Source organism: Hydra viridissima, unplaced genomic scaffold (genome assembly GCF_058129835.1).
Source record: "Hydra viridissima isolate aposymbiotic clone 2 unplaced genomic scaffold, HvirCarnegie_v1 scaffold_9, whole genome shotgun sequence".
Taxonomy (NCBI): domain Eukaryota; kingdom Metazoa; phylum Cnidaria; class Hydrozoa; order Anthoathecata; family Hydridae; genus Hydra; species Hydra viridissima.
In genome coordinates, this window is record NW_028324308.1 from 16,755,713 (window position 1) to 16,776,126 (window position 20,414).

At 28.6% G+C, this 20,414-nt stretch overlaps 1 protein-coding gene across 2 annotated transcripts; it reads right to left on the reverse strand.

Moving 5' to 3' along the window:
• Nucleotides 1-876: 876 nt before the first annotated feature.
• On the reverse strand, nt 877-12,562 carry LOC145185637 (uncharacterized). Of its 2 annotated transcripts, none has more exons than XM_090098159.1 (8): nt 11,787-12,562; nt 7,084-7,187; nt 6,736-6,798; nt 6,304-6,366; nt 4,317-4,583; nt 4,147-4,221; nt 2,489-2,659; nt 877-1,821 (listed from the first exon to the last, which is right to left on the reverse strand). In XM_090098159.1, exons 1-8 carry the CDS (start codon nt 12,310-12,312, stop codon nt 1,654-1,656), a joined length of 1,437 nt encoding a protein of 478 aa, XP_089954285.1. In that variant the 5' UTR covers nt 12,313-12,562; the 3' UTR covers nt 877-1,653. The 2 variants fall into 2 exon arrangements, with proteins under 2 accessions (XP_089954285.1, XP_089954286.1); XM_090098160.1 differs by lacking the exon at nt 11,787-12,562 and adding an exon at nt 8,213-8,315.
• Between the last annotated feature and the right edge of the window lie 7,852 nt (nt 12,563-20,414).

Here is a 20,414-nt window from a genome sequence, read left to right on the forward strand (position 1 = left end):
CATTGGTCCCAAAAACAAGAAAATTGAAGACAAAACTGAAGACAAGAATATGATTCAAGATAAGTATTCAGTCATCAAACATTAACCTCTCAACCTTTCTGACTCTTTCAAGGTATTTCGTAGTGTCTCACCTTTCGAGCCAATATCTACACATGCTCCTCCGTGGTTGGTTGTGATTGTTAGGGCCTTTGGGTTGAAGAGGCTTCATTAAATGAGTTTTCGTAATTAGTTTCAGATTCTGAATCTGTAGGATCTAATTTTTTTCCTATACTCTATGTCTTCAAAGAGTACACTTAAAATCAACTACATGTTGGTATACACGATGACTTATCACTAGGCTGTGTCTGCCTTAATTCGGTCTTTTTTTTGTAAACTATGTAGAAAGGCCCGCTCGTTGATAAGCTCCGTTTTATTAATGACTTCTACTAATGAAAATAATTGTTTGAATGTTCGTCAAGGACGAACAAGTAAATCTTTAATTGTATTACTGCATCTCTCTTGTAATACCTTCCGTGATGCGCGTTAAGTAAATTAATCTAATTATTCAAGTTAACCTGCTAATTCCAATTAATTGACATTCTAATTCTGATTGAGTTTTTATTTAGCTGTTAAAGATTATGCTCGATATTCTGAATGTGTAAAAGATGTTCATAGATTATTACTTTAATCATGTACTTGATATAAGATGTATAATCATAAGTATGCTATTTAGCATGTTCGTGATTATACGTTTTTCCGTGCGTATATTTGCCTGATTAATTTAACTAATTAAAGAACCATTTTATAGGAATTTATGCTTAATTTTTAGGGCATTTGGGGTTGAAATAGAATCCGGCCACAAATTTTAACAGAGTTAAATAATAAAAATAGATGAAATTTTTATTCTAATCATTTTCATTCAGCTCTGTAAAATCATCATATTAAAATATCCGAACTTCGTCAATATCATATAAATTACAAATAGCTGCAATAGTAATTATCAATATATATACAATCTTTGAAAATATAAAATCTTTAACATCTTAAAAAAAATTCTTTATTTACAAGTCTCAATCATTTTTAAAAACACATTAAACCATAATTACACGAGTAATTGAGTCAATCAACAAACTCGCTGTCTCTATAAATAACGTCACTTATATAGACAAATTCACTGACTTTTGGTTTGACAAGTATTACAATCAGATAAGAAATTTGGATTCTCAGGGGAAGTAGTTTGTTAATATTAGGTTTATGGGTAAACAAAATGCATTTTAAATAGGTAAACAATATGCATTGATCCTGGATTAGTTTCTGAAAATAAAGCATATCAAGACAAAAGTTGTAAACTTGTCTGTGCAGTTATAAACATAGCACATACCAGATGGGCAAACAAAGGTCCGTTTACAATAAAAAAAAAAAAAAAAAGAAAAAAAATTACATCCTTTCATACATGCATAGATGCATACATACACACATAGATACTTACAAAGATATATACAAAGATACATACATACATACATACATACATACATACATACATACATACATACATACATACATACATACATACATACATACATACATACATACATACATACATACATACATACATACATACATACATACATACATACATACATTACATACATATATTTGTGTATTAATGAACAATTATCCAGGACAATACCAGTAATGTAGATAACAGATGGCTGAAGTATAAGAAGGATTAGAAGAAACAGAGATAAATTTACAAGTGCATGAATGTTTATTATTTCCTTTGTAGGTAGTTTCGCTTGAGGGAACGCTTGCGCAGAAAGCTCCGACTACCACTTTTCCCTCCTTAAACATCATAAAATAAGATTCATTTTATTGTTTTTATTCATCTTCATCTTCATCTTCATCTTCTTCTTCATCATCATCATCATCATCATCATCATCATCATCATCATCATCATCATCATCATCATCATCATCATCATCATCATCATCATCATCATCTTCATCATCATATCATCATCATCATCATCATCATCAACAGCATCAACATCATCAACATCATCATCATCATCAACATCATCAACATCATCAACATCATCAACATCATCATCAACATCATCAACATCATCAACATCATCATCAACATCATCAACATCATCATCAACATCATCATCAACATTAATAATAATCATAATAATAAAAATAAAAATAATAATAAAAATAATAATAATAAAAATAAAAATAGTAATAAAAATAATAATAATAATAATAATAATAATAATAATAATAATAATAATAATAATAATAATAATAATAATAATAATAATAATAATAATAATAATTAATAATAATAATAATAATAATAATAATAATAATAATAATAATAATGATAATAATAATAATAATAATAATAATAATAATAATAATAATAATAATAATAATAATAATAATAATAATAATAATAATAATAATAGTATTAGTAATTACTATTATTATTACTTCAACTTACCAAATCATCATAAGCATCAACTTCAATAGTGGGTAAAGGTGATATCGGAGCTCTCATTGTCTTAAAAGTATATTTACAGGTACTGAAGTTTCCTGGGTTGCCTTGAGGACCCTGAGAACCATTGAATCCTTGCAGTCCTTGGTAACCTTTGCTTAAAGTTAGATTTGATATCTAAATAAAGAAAATTTTCTCTTAAATAAAGAACATCTCTTAAACTGAACAATTTGAATAATTATTAAAATGGTATTGATCACAAATTTCTTTAAATAAAACTATATTTTTTGCATTAGGATTTTTCATTCTGTATTATAAAGATAAGAGTTCTTAATTTAGCTAAAAAGACATCAGTTTAGGACTCATGCACTTTTAAAAAATGGCACATGACAGGAAGTCATGCAGAACAGGAATCAACAATCAAAAGCAATTCTTTTACTTTTCAAAAAAACACTATAATTAAAACTCATTGTAAACATTGGATGTTAGGAGAAATAATCCATGAAAAAAGAACTCACTGAATCAGAATCTTTTGTCTGTGTAAGTAAGTAAAAGTAAGCAAGTAAAAGCCTTTGCAAAACTTTAGGTTATCAAAAAAAAGAAGGAACATGATAAATCTTTTGCTTACATTTGATTACATGCAAAACACAGAAATATCAAAGGTAACCTGTACAAGAATGATCTTTTCTTTAGCTGCTGTTATTTGTTAATTTGATGTAATATTTTAATATATTAATTTGTAAATTAATACTGTTAATTTGTTATTTGTTTATGACATAATATCAGAAAAAAAGTCAAATCTACAAAAATATGACGAAGAAAGAAAGGTTTGATGAAGTTTGTTTATTTTTTTAAAAATGTACGCTTCAAATTTAAAGAACTAAGACTTTCTGATAGCTGCAGAACAATAACCACTCCCTCTTGATATCTCCCAGCAAATACAGATAAATGAAAATAAAACTTTTTTTCTTTCTAAAAGGTCAGTTTCCTCCTCTGTGACAGGTACCAAAAAGGATGTTAAGAAAACATTATATATTATACATAATTATTTATGCATAAATTGAGTAGCAAAATAGAAGAAGAGTTTATAGTACAGGGTGCATGAAATGCTTGATAGTAACATCTAAAAAGAAACAGAAAAAAGGAAATTTCTTTTTTTTTTTTCTTTTTTCTTCTATTCTTGTTTTTTTTATAAAAACATTTTTAAGTTTCATTTTTGTTTACCAGCTGTCTAAATTTTTTGTTTCATTATTATTTTTAGCATAAAAGAAAAAAAAACATAGTGGCAGTGAGCAGATTTTTTTTTTTGAGATGTTTTAAATAAAAAATTTAAACTGAAAATTCAAATTATATACTTTTCCCCTTTAAAAACTTTTAAGCAACCTGTAAATGAGATAAAAGAAAACTACATTATTGATATATAAGAATAGCAGAAGCCATTTTACAAGAAAAAAAACCCAATGAATAAAGAGAAAGCAAAGGGATTAAAGGCTCGGCTTTGGAATAAGCACATTGTATCACTTCATATACAAGAGCAATAACAAAAGGTCCACTGCTTATTGTTAAAATGCATCCAAACACTTTCTGTAGTGTTAAAATTTTATTATTGAATGTTAAAAAAGTTCATTCAAAGATAAATAGCTAACATTATAAGTAATACATACTGTTCTGTTAGTTTGAGCTAACTCAGTATTCAATCTTTCAACATCATATACAATTGTGGAAATATTTCTGGACACCTAATAGTAGAAAAGCAGTAATACAGTGTTTTGGAGTAGAAGGAAAATAGAACTAAAAAAAATTTTTTAAAATTGACAGAAAGCAGAAAACTCACTTTTTCAAGAGCTCTGGATGATTCTTTGAAATCTTCCCTTGTTATATTGATTTGTTCGAATATGAAATCTGATCTTCTATTTATAAACACTTCTAAATTTTGCAGCTTGGTTAAGGTATTGTTTCTAATTTTATCATGATCAAACTCTTCTGTATATTTCATTTGATCAATTTTCAAGTTTAGTTCAGACGTTTTAGCAGCTAAAGATATGTTCAGATTTTGGGATTTCAAATTGAATTCTCTAACCAAATCACTAAGGTTATGTGCCTGAAAGATAAACAGTTCAAAAGTTTATAAAAAAAATCTTTTGTTGAATATATAACATACAAGATAATTTATTCCAATAAGAATGGATGAATTCACACCATAGAAGGTTATTTAAATAGATTGTTTCACAGTACCATGATTGATCAGCAAGTGAAGATTTAATGACAGGGTATCCAATATTCTTGGACATCCTGCAAATGTCTTGAAGCATATTTTTTTGGGTGTATATACAAGTAAATGCTGTCACTGAGGCACATGCACAAAAACATATTTTATTGTCCTAGAGTTTTTGATTTTGTGCTGGATACATTCTAATATATTAGGATTTACTTTCCTTGAATTTATTTTCAATTATAAATAAGCTTTTCTTAGTTTTACAGGTTTACAGGTTTTGATTTTAGGTAAAATTTGTAAACAATTTAAATAACAACATTTTTTTTTTGAAAAGCGCCATTTACTGCATTCTTCCCTTTTGTACTAAAGATATTTTGTTTGCAGTGTCTTGTTTGTAAAGCCTTGTTTATTTCAGTCCCTGGAGGAGTATTAAAGAAAATGACCAAAAGACTGAGAACAACAATTTTTCAAATAACTTTATCTGTTATGCTGATGAACAAATAACCTTATCTGTTATACTGATATTAAAATAGATAAAAACATAAGTTTCAGTACCTGTGTCAGTACCGTAATGATGTCATTAAATACTTCCCCATGGATACATTGGGTATAAATTAGTCTGGTTTATAAATCAATTGTAGTGCAATTTAACTATGCACAAAGGAACTTTAATTAATATTTAAATGCTAGAACACTGATAACATAATAAATAATATAAACTTAAAGGAATCCTCAATTTTGAATAAAACAAGGCCCACATGGACCACCTCAGATTTTGATGAAACATGTTGGGTGGTGTATATCAATGAGATAAATAAATCTCTTTGTTTTTGCAGCAATGGTTCAAGCAGTTTTTTTACCAATTTGATTTGTAGCATTTCAAAGTCTTGTTCAAAATAACAAAATTCTACAATTTAGCAAGAAAAATTTCAACTTCAGCCCACCATTATGAAAAAATATCAAAAATCAGATTTTCAATTTTTTGCTCATTTGAAAGTATCCACAAAATATTTTCTAGCTTGGAAAAGTTGAGCTTCAAAAATTTTAAACCTCTAAAAGTGAAGAAAAAACAGTTTTTGCTTGAGGGGTTAGATTTCACATAAAATAGCCCTTTTTTAATTAACCATTTCTCAAAAACTAAAGAAAGTTGTTGACCTGAAAATTTCAGGATTTGCTCATTATACCAATTCTCACCTTTATACACTAGTTCTCATTAATATACACCAATTCTCACCTATATACACCAGTTCTCACCTTTATACATCAGTTCTCACCTTTATACACCAGTTCTCATTAATATACACCAATTCTCACCTATATACACCAGTTCTCACCTTTATAAACCAGTTCCCACCTTTATACACCAGTTCTCATTAATATACACCAAATCAACAAACTTCATCAAAATTTGAAGTAGTCCATTAGTCCACTTGGCGATGAATGATAATGGATTATATACAACCTATGCAAACCACATTCTAAATCTGGTTGGTCAGTAAAAAATTAATTTTTAGCACTTAAACTCTGTTATTCAATATTTCAGTTATTGCTTCAGGGCTTATGGATATGTGCAGGTGGGAAAATAAAATAATAAAATAAAGCTTACATATTTAGAAACTAATTCAGGTAACTTCTTTTGCTCCTCTAACTGTGCTGTCAAAGTAAAAACCTTAAATGAAAAAAAATAATATTAAAAATGCAAATAGAATTCCTTAATTGTAAATAATGTTTCACTTTTTCCTGAGCTACTCAATGCCACTTAAATATTTATATTTTAATCAGAATGGCAATTTAATGTTTAACAAAAAAACATTTTTGTGTTGTTTTCAAACTCTTCTTTTAAAATAATCTATTTACATAAATTATTTCAACAATAAAAAAGGTAAGCATTTTATATGATTACATGCATAGGATACCATAATGGCTTCTGAAAGTTAACAGAATGAATTGTAATGACATGTGTACATGGGAACAATTATACACACAAGCTTATGAAATAACAAGCTTATGAAATAACAAGCTTATGAAATAAAATTACCTTCAATTTATATGCTTCTAATTCTGATTGTAGAGCAGTTATTGCTTTTGTTGCATTTAATTGCTAGACGTGTAAAAAATGCATATTATGCTTCATGCATACAAAAAAACAACACAAACAACACAAACAAACAACACAAACAAACAACACAAACAAACAAACATGCATACATAAGCATAAGACTTTGATTAAATCTGGGGGGGGGGGGGTTCTTAGGTTCAAACAGTTTCAGTTTTTTCTGGCATTTTATCAAAAAAAAACTGAAATCTAATAAAAAACTGAAAAAATACAAAAGAAAGCAATAAGATCTGAATATTTAAAACTTTTTTTTAAAAAAAACCTGCTTACTAGACTTTGGAACAAAGCTAAGGTAATGTTCATAGATGCCAGCTGCATTTGCACATTGATATTTTCGTATGACACTACTCCAGTCTGCTTATCACTTTTTGGCTCTAAATTATAACACATATAAAATAATAAAATTTCAGACACAGTCTTAATATAGGGTAAAATTTTTGGAATAATTTATAATGTATTTTATGACTTTTACGATTAAATTTGGATTCCAAATTTGGACAATTTGTAAAAATCTTGAAAATTTAAAAATTTTAAATTTAAAAATTTTTAAAAATCTTAAAAATTTAAAAATTTTAAATTTTAAAATCAATTTTAAAAATTATGTTTTTAATCGTTTTTTTAAATTTAAGTTTTGGAACTACATCCCGTTTAAATTAATTTTTTTACTTTAAACGTTAAAGTAGATAACACGCATTAATAATAATTTATATGGAATAAAAGCTCATAGATCATACAACTTGATGCTTAAAATCATGAACTTAACAGGAACAATTGATAAATGTAAAACGTCAATTGAAAACAAGACAAAAACTCAAATTCAACCCCCAACTATTTCAACTTTTACTGATAACTTGTTTTAAAAAACAAATAAAAAAAGTTGTCAACTGATAGCAAAACTTTTTGATTTTAGTAAATTATAACAACTCACTTTACTTTTCTATCACTTTGTCTTTTCTCTCGCTTTACTAATCTTTTATTCAAAAAAGAAACAGAATAAGTAACAAGAATATTTGATATGGGAAAAGGAGTTTTAATTGGATCATGGACCTATAAGAGATGGAGGTGCAACCTTTTGTTTTTTTTTGGGAACCATGCTCGTTGCGCATTGTTTCAAATCTTTTGTTTTGAACAATAGAAATTAAATTATATTAAAGTCTGTCGGCTTCGTCAGAAATTTTTGGTCTCGTCTAACCAGTCACATCAACTTCCTTTCAGTTATTCAAGATAACAAGCAATAGAATCAGGTTTTGAGTTTAATTTTATATTACTAGATATTCTTAATATTTTAAGAAATAACGCTGATGATAATATAGAAATTGAGATCATTTACTTAACTACTTTAGTACATGTATAACTAATATAATAAATAATACAAAATATCAACTAGTTTTGTAGCTACCTAGAGCATTTTGGTTTCATGTCCAGGGAACTACTCCAACTACTATATTGCTGTAGACTTCTAGTCCACGAATATTATAGAACTTTCTATTTTTATGTTTAACAACAGAAATATATACAGTTAAGGACAAATAACTTATACATAAAATGAATGTAAATACAATAAAGAAAAAAATAATTTGTCACAGAATTTAGCAAAGCCAATTAATGGTAAACCGCAAGAATAACTAAGTATTTAATATTAACATACGATTTACCAGCTATATATAAATCAATTTTTATTTGATAAAAGCAAATGGGTTATTATGTGCCTTTTATGACAGATGAAATAATATATGAAATTTGAAAAACGAAAACATGAAATATCTGGCCGCATTTTGCAAGATAATTGTAGATTTGAATAACTTTTTAAAAGGTTTTGCATTACCAAATGAATTATAAAAAAGCCCATTAGAAAATACACCTACTAAAAAATAATGCATAGTGGAATATATATATGTTGACGGGTGAAAATTTAGAGTTTGTCGGAAACTAGCATGGCTCGCTGACTTCTGCGGCCTCTTTGATGTAAAACAATAGGTTGCACGTCCATCTCTTATAGGTCCATGATTGGATAAACCAGTTTCGCTCAAAAATGATAAAACGATACGCTCTCATAAAAGTCTGACAAGTAGTCTGGAAACACCTTACTTTTGCTGCACCCTTTAAATTTGGACTTTGTTCAACACCACATCACTTAAATATGATTTGTTGTTATGTCTGTTTTGAGGGTCAAAATTTATATTGCGGTTAACAGTGCTATGTAAGTATGCGGGCGCAGGTTAATTGGGGTATGCAGTCCACATGCAGCTCCAGACTTTTGAACCTGGAAGGAATCTATTGGTGTATAATTGGAATTATTTTGCGGGGTCACGATTTGCTACAAGAATAAAAAAACCATTGACTAATAACCACCGAATTCCCATTCCTGTGGCTCTAAGTGCCCAACTTCATATTTTCTTTTTGAAAACAAGGATTAACCGATCTAAATAACGCTTCCTGGTCCTCCTATTGGTTGCAGATGATTCATGAAATATGAAATCAAAAGCCTAAGCAAAATTAGTTCCAATCAACAGCTGAATGTTGATTGCTAACGTTCAATTTAGGTTTAACGTTTGATACGATAATCTACGGTTCAAAATTTACAAGCAGTTTGGACGAATAATCTAACGAATAATCGTCCAAATTACTTGTGAGTTTTAATCCAATTTTAGTCAGAAAAATGGAATCAAATTCAAAAATTGACGGTAATCGAAGACCCATGAAGTAATGAAATAATGAAGTTTAGAACAAATTTTAAGAGATTTATTTTGGTAAAATGTCAAAAGTGATGTGAAATATTTACTTATAAAAGATTTTTGGAAGTAACTCATCATTTATTTTATCAAAATGTTTGTTGCAAAGTATTCATTTTCGTTACTTTCAATATCCTATTTTATAATTTAGGTGGTACAACACCAAAAATCAAAATAGATTGCAGTTTCTTGAATTTTTTATTTTTAATTAAATATGTGTAAAATTTTTAAAGAACATTTGTCCGAAGTTTCAGAGCAAAATAATTTATCTTAAGATATCAGCATTTTATTCAATCAGTTTTTGCAATCAAATCCAATATGGGAAACTTGTATTCAATGAAGAAAGCAGTTTATGCCATACTCTTCCACTTTACCAATTTATCTAATTCCTTGACCTGCCATCAGTTTTGTAGTCTTGGAAAATATAGTTGGTGTAAGAAATGGACTTTAAATCAAAAGAGTTACAGGCTCAAATCAATCGCACCTCTATGGATGAATGATTTAATTCTACCAATCATAAAAAAGTTACAATGAGATGAATTGTTATCAAAATGCATACATGCGAAGACCCAAAATTACTAATGACGCACTTAATGGGCACTTAATTGGGTTCGTTTACCGAAAAGAGTTATTGTTTTCAACACAGGAAATGGGAACATATTCAGCTATTTTGTCATATGATGATGGAGCAAGAGTGTTACGAATGTTTTAAGATACCTTTGTTTACATGATTCAGCTTCAGATCTTTCAGCATCTTCTGAAAATAAAAAAAAGATTTGTCGAACGAGGCGTAAGTTATCTGCAAAACGTCATTAAAAAATTTCAGAAATATTCGCATTGACCCTCATAACTCATCAGTTGGTTTGATATTTAAAAGGTCAGGATGAAAAAATGGATAAAAACAGCGTTAAAGTGTTGTTGAAAATCTCAAATCACGCGATGATGCCTTTCTCAAGAAAGTTGTTTTTTAAAATTTATTCCGAAAAAAAACTTTTGGATTTTCCGCCATTATGGATTTGAGGCTAATTTAAAAAAAAAAAAACTCTTTGCTTTTTTAAATGAAATCCTTTGATCAAACCATATTTAAAAACGATATCACTTTGAAAGATTAAGATTTTTTTTTAACTTGGTGTTGCATCACCTTAGCGCTGCAACCGTTGAAAACCACGTGATTCTCAATATTAGAATTGCTTGAAGTAATAAAATTTAATGATGTTGAGAAAATATTAGAATTGCTTGAAGTAATAAAACATAATGGTGTTGAGAAAATGACGAATATTAGCACTTTAGTAGGATTTTTTTTTTTTTTTCAAGTTAATGTGCTTTGCGTTTGTCAAAAATCAAAATGCTTACAATTTCCTTCATTTTAAACGACAATTATTGATAAACATCAATCAAAGTAGGAGGGGGAGGGGGTGCAAAAGGTCCCATCAGCGCCAAATTTATATATATACATAAATGAAGTTGTATAACTATAAAATATTGTTGCCTCATAATGAGTCTTAACAAATGAGTCAACTAGTAAAAACAAATTTTGGCTATAGCATTCCATCTTTAGATGAGTCGCGACCTTAAAGTTAGAGCTAGTTTTTTCCTTGTATTAACCGTGGAAGATATTAGATTTAAAAAACTCTCTGTATTATTTCTACTAATTAAGTCAATAAGTAGCATCTTTTGGAATCCCAGACATTTGTTCTTATTCTCTCATTTCGACTTAAACGAGTAAAAAAAGAAAACTTTAAACAATTTTAATTTATGTTAATTTATTTTCATACTTACGCATTTCATACGTAAAAGCGGGACAGTTCAGACAATGATGTTTGTGACTTTCACATAATTTATTCTTCTGCGCCTAAACTTAGCGTTTTATCCCAAGTGAGATAACTCAAATATTTACGCTTTATCTTTACAACTTTGCGTCAAGAATCTTTTAAACGTCATTATTCAAATTTAAGACAATTTCCAACTTTCTTTTTAGCTAATTTGATTAAAGTTAAGGACACTAAGAAAAGAGTAATTTCTAAAACTAAAACAATAGTACAAATAAATGATCTGCAGTCAGCAATTTTTGGGTTTTTTGTATAATTTTTTTGTGAAGAAAAATCACCCCCCGTCCTGTTCACATGTAACTTCCGACTATTGAACCTGGAAGGATCCGTTGGTATATAATTGAAATTAATTTTGTCCTATAAAAAAATCTCCATTAAAAATACAACAAAACGAGCAAAAACAACAACTTACGAGCAAACAACTCGCACTCTTTACATTTCTTAACGCTGATGACACCAAACAGAATCATAAAAACCATGGCTGCGGCTGTAATAGCTATCATAGCAACTAGAAAACTAAATACCAAATAGATACGTTTTGAGGTGTCTTCAACACTGGCGGAATACCCCTTAATATTTTTTGTTCGATACTTAGTTTTTGGTTCATTAATTGCTGGTTCATACAGTTTGTTTCCTTTTTTAGCGGATAGAGATCTCGATGCGTTTTCAAACTTATTTTTGTAATTGGCTTGAGTAACCACGAGGTCTTCATACTGATTTCCTTTCTCTGACAAAATGTTGTATGAGTTTTCTAACGCTGTGTTAAATGGTTTTGAAGGGAAGCTAATGCAGCTGCCATCTGCGGATGACTCGTGCATTCCTCCGACTTGTTTAAGAGTGAATTCGGAATCAACAGAAAAGGAATCATATGTTGACAAGTTTTTCCCCCAAGATCCTGATTTATTATCATCTACATATGCATAATTTTCTACACCCATTGTTAATTGATTTGTCTTTTATTGCTTGATGGTATTTTTTGCAACAGAGAGTTGTCTTCGTATTTATTCGTATCTATCTTTGTATCTATCTTGGTATCAATCTTTGTACCTTCGTATCTATCTTTGTATCAAGCGCATGGATATTTTGTAAAAGATGGATCTGGTCTGATTTTTTTTTAATCTCATCCGTGTCTAAACATTTTATTGTTTTTTAGCGTGATGTGATTTTCATGTTGTTTGTAAACATAACAACAGATATGAATGAAAGTGCCACCGTGATTGAGATTTTCTCCGTTGAAGTTGTAAAATTTAAAAAATCTATGGAAGTCATTCCTCGACATAAGTGGTTCCCTTTAAAAAATTTTTGGAAACTTTTTTCACTTAAATTTTTTAAGCGCAGGGGGTTTTAGTTTCACTAAGGTATTGAAAAAAAGCACGAGGCGCGAATCGGTCGCTACAAAGCATGATTCACCCCGTACGAAGAACAAATGGGATTTTATATGAGGTACAGATGACATATAGCATAAAACGCAAGTGGTTTTATCACAAACAGTATCTAGTGTGAAAAGATCTTGCTTTGATCATTTTAATTTCACGACGATGATTCTGCAAAGTTGGTCATTATGTAGGAAAATAGTGAACGCTCCCAGCAAAACAAAAAAAGCCATGCTGATGTCGAAAGTCTTTTTTTGAACAGTTTAACGCGTTGTTTGTATAAAATCCAGGAGTACGTTATTTCAAAATATCTAGCGTTTGAAAACTAAGAATAATATTTTGAAAAAGAAAAAATTATCTATAAAATAAAACGAGCAGGGTGCACTCGCGAAGATATAATTATTTTAAAGCGCCAATCAAATAATAACTCGCCTTACGAATTTTGATTGATTTGTTTGAAAGCGACGACGACATAAATTCAATAAACAGATACTTGATCTTTTTAAAATAAATATTTATCGTGTTTGCTTGAACATTTCTTTTGCCTTAAATAACGATTTAATACTCGAGACGAAGCTTGTAAAAGTTTGATGTTGTTTTTAAAAACTTCGCGCTACTTAAGATAAGCGAGTTTTAACGCATAAAATGAATGAGAATAAGATCAGGATTAACTTATAGACCTAAAAGTGTCACAAAGTTAAAGAAAATAAGTACGAAAAAAAATATTTGTAAATTGTTAATTTTTTAGAAGGACAAATCAAAAAAGTTTTAAAATTAACTCTGTCCTATGTTTTTAAAGAATTCATAATTAACTCATCGTAAGGTGTAACAGGTTTTCCACGACATCATCAAAACTTTGTCAAGATTAACAAAATGAAAAGAATTTTAATTATCTACACGTCCGTGCAAAATATGTAAGACACTCGGACGTACCGCACTAAACGTCTAAAATTCCAATTTTTTTTTTAAAAAAAAGTTTAATTTTATATTTTCAAAATTTCCTTGAAAAACGGCTAGAAACGTGATTCTTTTTAGTTTTTGTATTGTAAAAATATAAACTTGTAAATGAGTTGACAAACATTTGTATAAATATGTTACAAAATTGTGTTTTCACGTCACGTAAGAATATAATAAGGCAAAGCAATTTCTAAAATTTTGTAAAATATACTTTTAACATACAGATGAATCACGCAACATCAGGAAATTGGATACTAAAAATGATGAACCACAATTTAGGAGACCTCTTGTTACTACGGAAATTGTAAAATTAATAGACTTTATTTGATCTTTTTGTCGTTAAATGAAAACCACTGTTGAAGTTTTGGTCTGAACATCATTTTCACATTGTTTTTCGATTACACAAAATCGACAGGTTTTTTAAGCAAATTGAGTTTTATAAGTTTTCGCAATTCCGGAAGGACTTAAATTACTCGAGGTGACCAATCTAATGATCTTAAAAACTCCACACTTTTCAAATGTTATCTATTGAATAAATAAAAAAGAAGAAACGTTACATGTTAAGGAGTGTTATCTCGATAAGATCAAACTTCTTCGGGACAAAATTAGTTGTCAAATCAGGAAAAAATGTCCAGTATTAAAGGAAACGCATTGAAACATTTTAACAAAGGGATAATTTCTGTTTACGCTTGAAAATATTTTCAACAGAATGTAACGAATCGCCTTTAAAGTTTTAAAAATCCAAGAGGTGGATTCATTGATAAAAAATAAACTGTTATGAAAAAATTCGTAACTAGTATCTATCATCATAATAAATATTGTATAAGGAAAAGTATTCTTAATAATTTTGCCCAATTTTTTGTCGTAATTTAGTAAGATTTTAAGTAGTTTTCAAATATTATTATTAAGTAATCAAGTGTCCGGAAACATTTGCACGGGAGAGTTTAAATAGAGAATAATTCGAGAAGAGAATGAAAACGAATATAATTCGAGAAAGGAATAAAAACGAAGATGGCATAGATTTGACAAAATAATTTGATATTTGAACTATTTTCTGGTTTTCTGGGTCCAAAATTTCGTTAATTTTCTTTTTGTTTTGGGCCCTTCTCAGTAGTAAGGAACTGGTCCCTTCTCAGTAGTAAGAAACAAAATATATAAATTTATTGTTCCAATTTTACAACCGTTTTTAGGAATGTCTAGTAAACTTATAAAAATGTTTTAATTTGATTTCACTTTGTAGTTTATCTTCTACAAAGAGCTGTTTTACAATATGCTTACTCTCCGTTCGCACATTCTCTAATGATGTGACTTATGTTAAAAAGATTACAGTAAGTGTAAATTTGCTGTTAAAAGAAGCAGACTTTGCTGTCAAGCGAGGATAGAACAAGTAATAGAATATGTTTCAACGTTTGAAAGAGCGAGAGAAATGTTTGCTGTCCACAGAACGGTCATTTACCCCGACAGTTTGATTTAAGATTTATTAAAAATTATCAACTTAATTAATCAAAGAAACAACACAGGACTTGCTTTACAAAGTTTTTTTTCTCCTATTTTGACTATCAGAGTAAAAACTTGTATCCACCAAAGCTTTTGCTGCTTTGGTGAGGGGTGGGGGTGGGGGCAAATTAAGTTTAGTCATAAAAGTAAAACTATTCTGTTTTTAACTCTTTTCCATGTAACATGGCTGACGTTATCATTGTGTGTGTGTGTGCGTGTGTGTGTGTGCGTGTGTGTGTGTGTGTGTGTGTGTGTGTGTGTGTGTGTGTGTGTGTGTGTGTGTGTGTGTGTGTGTGTGTGTGTGTGTGTGTGTGTGTGTGTGTGTATACGAAGGTATACAAAGCTAGTATATCATTGGCATTCGAATCTGGTAGTTGAAAAGTTACTTGAAAGTACATAAACCAATACAAATAAAAAGTTGTAAACCAATTTCTATTGTAAAAACCCTTCAAACATCAAAAGGATAAGACATCTTTCTTTAAGGGTTTCGTCAATTGATATCGAGAAAGCTATCAAAACTTCATCAAGCTTAGCTAGTTAATCTGAAAGTCTATTTATATAAATTGCAAAAATAAACTAAAACCAGTATTATTGTTATGTATTACTGTGAGGTTACGCATTACTTTTTCAATATTTCATTTATATTAAAAATTCATTATACTTTGAATATTATTTTTTACCCTCTAAAATTTAAGAGCATCTTATGTTTAGTTACGTTATTTTTTAGCTGACGTAATCTTTTTTTACGCTTTATTTTTATCTAACGTGATCAAGTACGTCATCAGACTTGCAAAAGAAAACAGTAACTAGAGATTTTTAGTTAAATTGTGGCGTTGAGAGCCAGACTGGCGAAGGTAGGGCGGCCTGTTTGAAGTAATTTTTAGAAAAGAGCGAAAGGAGTTTGAAACTATAAAAATCCGATGATTTTATGTCAATAAACGTTTTTATCCTAATAAAACTAATCCAACAAATAGTGCACGTTTTGAGTAAAAGAGAGGGATTTGGAAGTTTCGGGGAATTTTTAAAGAACGGCCTTTGGAAACTTCTGGGAATTTTAAAGCACAGTATTGCATGCCTTATTAAGCTAAAAATTAAGTTTTTTAGGGGTTGGCAGAAAGGTGAAATTTCAGAAAGGTATTTTTTCAAAAGAAATTAAATATTTTATGAAAAAGTTAATGAGTGCGAGAACTCAAGCGCGAACAAGCTAAAAATAACCATAGTGTGGAATATATCTAAATAATGGGTTTAAAGTTTAAAAAAAAGCATATTCATAACATTTCGAATAATAATTTGTTCCGAAATTTCACGCCTTTTACTCATAATATTATATGCTAATTTATGTAACTTTTCAAAAAATATGCAAGTTTTTGTTTTTTTTGGTAATTATTTCTAAAACTAAGCCTGAATGGGATTTTTAGAGTTTTAGACATAAACACTGCAAAACACTGACTAATGTATGAAAATTTGATAAACTGTGTATGTACCGTTATATTTTTGAAACTTAGCGTTGTACAACTAAATTTTCACATGAAACTGCAGAAACTCAAATCGTCAGGTTAGAATTATTTTGTTCTATCTCCCATTTTAAACGTTGAAAGAAAGTTTTTGATTTCTTTCTAAAAGTAAAAATTATTTAAAATTTTACTATTACTTTTTTAAGAAATAATAACTTATTCTTTAAATAATTCATATTTAAAGAAACCATTTAGAAAAAAAATTTCAAAAAAAAAATTTATTTAAAAGTAATCATTACTTAGTAAAATTAACAATTCATTTTCTCCCAACGTTTAAAATTGGAGATAATAATTCTAACTTGACGAAATTTTAAATTCGTACTCTTAGAAACAAAAAGGAATGTAAAAAAGCGTCAGGTGTAAACCTTTTCAATTTCCTTTTCGAATCTCAAAAGTATTAATAGGCTGTCGCAGGTTCACTGTCACAGGTGTCACAGGTTCATATTAAAAACGATTGTTGCTGAAGGTAGTTGTCTTTTCTCTTATTTGAAAAACAGCGCAGCTTCGGTACATTCGTGGGTTGTTTGAAAGATTTTAGGGTAAACATGATTCATATATACAAATAGATTTTTTTCAAGGTTATATTTGTCAATTAAAAATAAGTTTTTTAAAAACAAAGAAATTTTTAATTCGACGGTTTTTTTTAAGTTTATTTTAAAGTTTTGTTGTCTTTTTATTGTTTGCATCTTGTGTTTACGTTTACCTTATTTTTTATTTATGTTTATGTTATAAAAAAAACTGTTTTTATTTTTTTTAATCAGATAATTAAAAATCTAACATTAATTTTTAATAATATTTAGGAACTAATAAATACTATTATAATAATAAAATACTATTATATTAACAAAAACTAGCCAAAAAAAAAATTTCTGAAATTTTTTTTCTTCTCTGTATCTTCGTACCTTTTTAGTTTGTTGTGATTTCCCAGTATGACGTACTTTTAAGTTATTTATTTTCAGGCGAGTTTATAGAACTCGTCGTAAACCAAGAACACAACGTGTTTTCGAAACTGAAAATACGTCTGAGAATAAACAGCAACCATTATTGATAAACAACAACCAGATAAGTTGAGTATACCCATTATACAAACAACCCAATACAAACAACCCAATACAAACAACACAATACAAACAACGTTTCCCGATTGATTTATGATTAGCGTTTGGAGTTTATTTTTAATGATTAACGAAGAAGTGTTGGTTTTCGAGAATTGTTCTTCTTATATTTGAACACGAGGATGATACTGCGTTAATCATTAGAAAGCTGTTTATAAAAGAAATCTTAAATGATTGGAAAGATTGAAGTTGAAGAAGATCAAAAGTTAAAAACCCCAGCATTTGTTTTAGGAAAACAATTGCATATTTGCTAATTAAATAGTTCTGTAAATATTAATTAAATGTATGTAGAGTGTAGACTCTATCAAACCAATTTACATCAAATATTTAATTTTCCAACTTTTAATGCTGGAAAATTAAAAATGTTTCTGGCTTTTTGTAAGTAAAATGTAAATATGATGAGGATTAAATAAAAAATACGAAAATAAATTTTACATTTTACCTTTGCTTTTTGCTTTGCAGTTATATTTAAAAAAAAAAAAATTTATTAAAAAATATTTCACTGAATTTTATTGGTCACAAACAAAAATCAGCCAAAAAAGACAGATTATGAATTACAATATGGAATGCGTCTTTTAACTGACTTGGTAGAAAAATTAAAATATTTAGTAAATAATACATATAAATACATATTTATAAATTAAACATACATATTTATTTAAAATTATATATATATATATATATATAATATATATATATATATATATATATATATATATATATATATATATATATATATATATATATATACAGTGGTGGGAAAAATAATAAATACACTATCTTAACATTTTTAAAAATGCTTTTTATTCACAGAAATTGATGTTAACTGATATTATTTTTAAGTTGAAAAAAATACATATAGTAATTTATATAAAGAATAGGTTTTAGAAATAGAATAAAAACAACGTTGGTTCAGAACGTGAATGTTATACATTCTTTCCACTTAACCTTTTGTGAAGGACATTCTAACTACCGTTTAAAACAGTTTTGTTAAGGAGCAAATAACCAGGGACGCTTCATGAACCGGATGGAATTTCAACAACTAGTTTTTTACTTTTGCATTTAATTTTCAATTTTTCTTACTTTAATTTCCTGTTAAAAAAAAGAAAAGAAAGAAGTTTTAAGTAAAAAATTTTTTCATAGCTCTGATGTCTTTAGTCGTTAAACGTTGGGGCATAGCAAAAAAAGGGTCAAAATCGAAATCGAAATTGAAAGACAGATTTTGACTGTTTGGCGTATTTTATATCAATATTAATACTCTAGTAAACTAGAACACACAAACTTTTTAGTCCTTGAATTTTTTTTAGAGTGCATAACATTACAAGAATGTTAAACATGCTATAATTATAGTTAACTTAAATTTATTTCCTGTCATTAAGAATTTTCACGGTAATTTTAATTAAAAGTTTATTTTTGAAGTTAAATAAAAATTTAATTTTTTAATTCAAAAAGCCTCGCAATCTAAAAGTTCCATATTTTAAAGTTAAAGAAAGATTATCTTTAATGCTACTCAGGCTGTATACAAAGTGCTTTGCATACTTGAATTTATATGATTCAATTTGTAATAAAATACTGAAAAAAAAATAAAGCATAAAACAAAAATGTTAAACCTCTTTCCCCATATGTATCACATATGAGGTGTTGAAAGGCAGAGTGACCTAACGCACAAATTCTCCCAATCACATTAGCCTATCTCCTCTAAAACCCAAAAAGTGTTCTATTTCTGGAATTAGTATTTATTATTATTTTTATAAAAACATTTTATTTTGACATAGTATCATCTGAGTTTCAGCTAAAAACTTTTGTTGTTGTTTTCTCAGAATGTTTTTAAATTTTTTTTTTTTTTTTTTTTTTTTACAGTATTGACAATTATAACTTGAGGTCAGCCACATAAACAGCAATTTTCTGGTCAAAATTTTATTTAATTTTCTGGCCAAGATTTTATTTAATTGAAACGCATTCTTTTAAATGTCTCCATTTAAACTTTAATGGACTCAGGTCACTTTCAAAATGAACGGCTAAAATACTTTTAATACGTTAAAGCTGGAGTTCCTAGGGTCAAGAGATTTAAATCAGGAGTTAAAAAAAGAATTTTCGTGCATTTAACAGTCACAATGAGGACGGGCGACATTTTACGGAACGGAAATTTTACATTAAGGAACTATGTTCTATTACACGAGCAAGTTAAAACTCCAAAATTGAATTTCTCGATGCCGGATATTTTTTAGCTTTACTAATATTCAGCCAAACTTTTCCACCAAGCGTTTCTCATTGTGACGTCAATATAACTTCGTATTCTGGAGCCGGATTCTCAAAACTTCTTACGTAAATTCATTACTTTTTGCGTAACTTCGAACCTGAACATCTTTAAGATTATTGTTCTAAACTACGTAATACAAATAAAACCATTTTACTGTAAACATTAGTGAAATGTTTTTTGAACTTTTCATGAGATTGTCATTTCGAAGCTATTAATAACCAAAGTTACCTAAAAGTTACGGATTTACGTACGAAGTTTTGTGAATTCGCCCCCCCCCCCCCGCCCGACCTTTTTTGATGGATCCGTGACAGTGCGAAATTCGGA

Excerpts from the sequence above, each read along its gene's own strand:
- LOC145185637 (XM_090098159.1), bottom strand. The coding sequence starts at position 12,312 with ATGGGTGTAGAAAATTATGCATATGTAGATGATAATAAATCAGGATCT. Across the intron at positions 4,584-6,303 it reads CTGAATTAGTTTCTAAATAT|GCACATAACCTTAGTGATTT; the intron begins GTAAGCTTTATT and ends TTTATCTTTCAG. Across the intron at positions 2,660-4,146 it reads TAGCTCAAACTAACAGAACA|ATATCAAATCTAACTTTAAG; the intron begins GTATGTATTACT and ends TTCTTTATTTAG.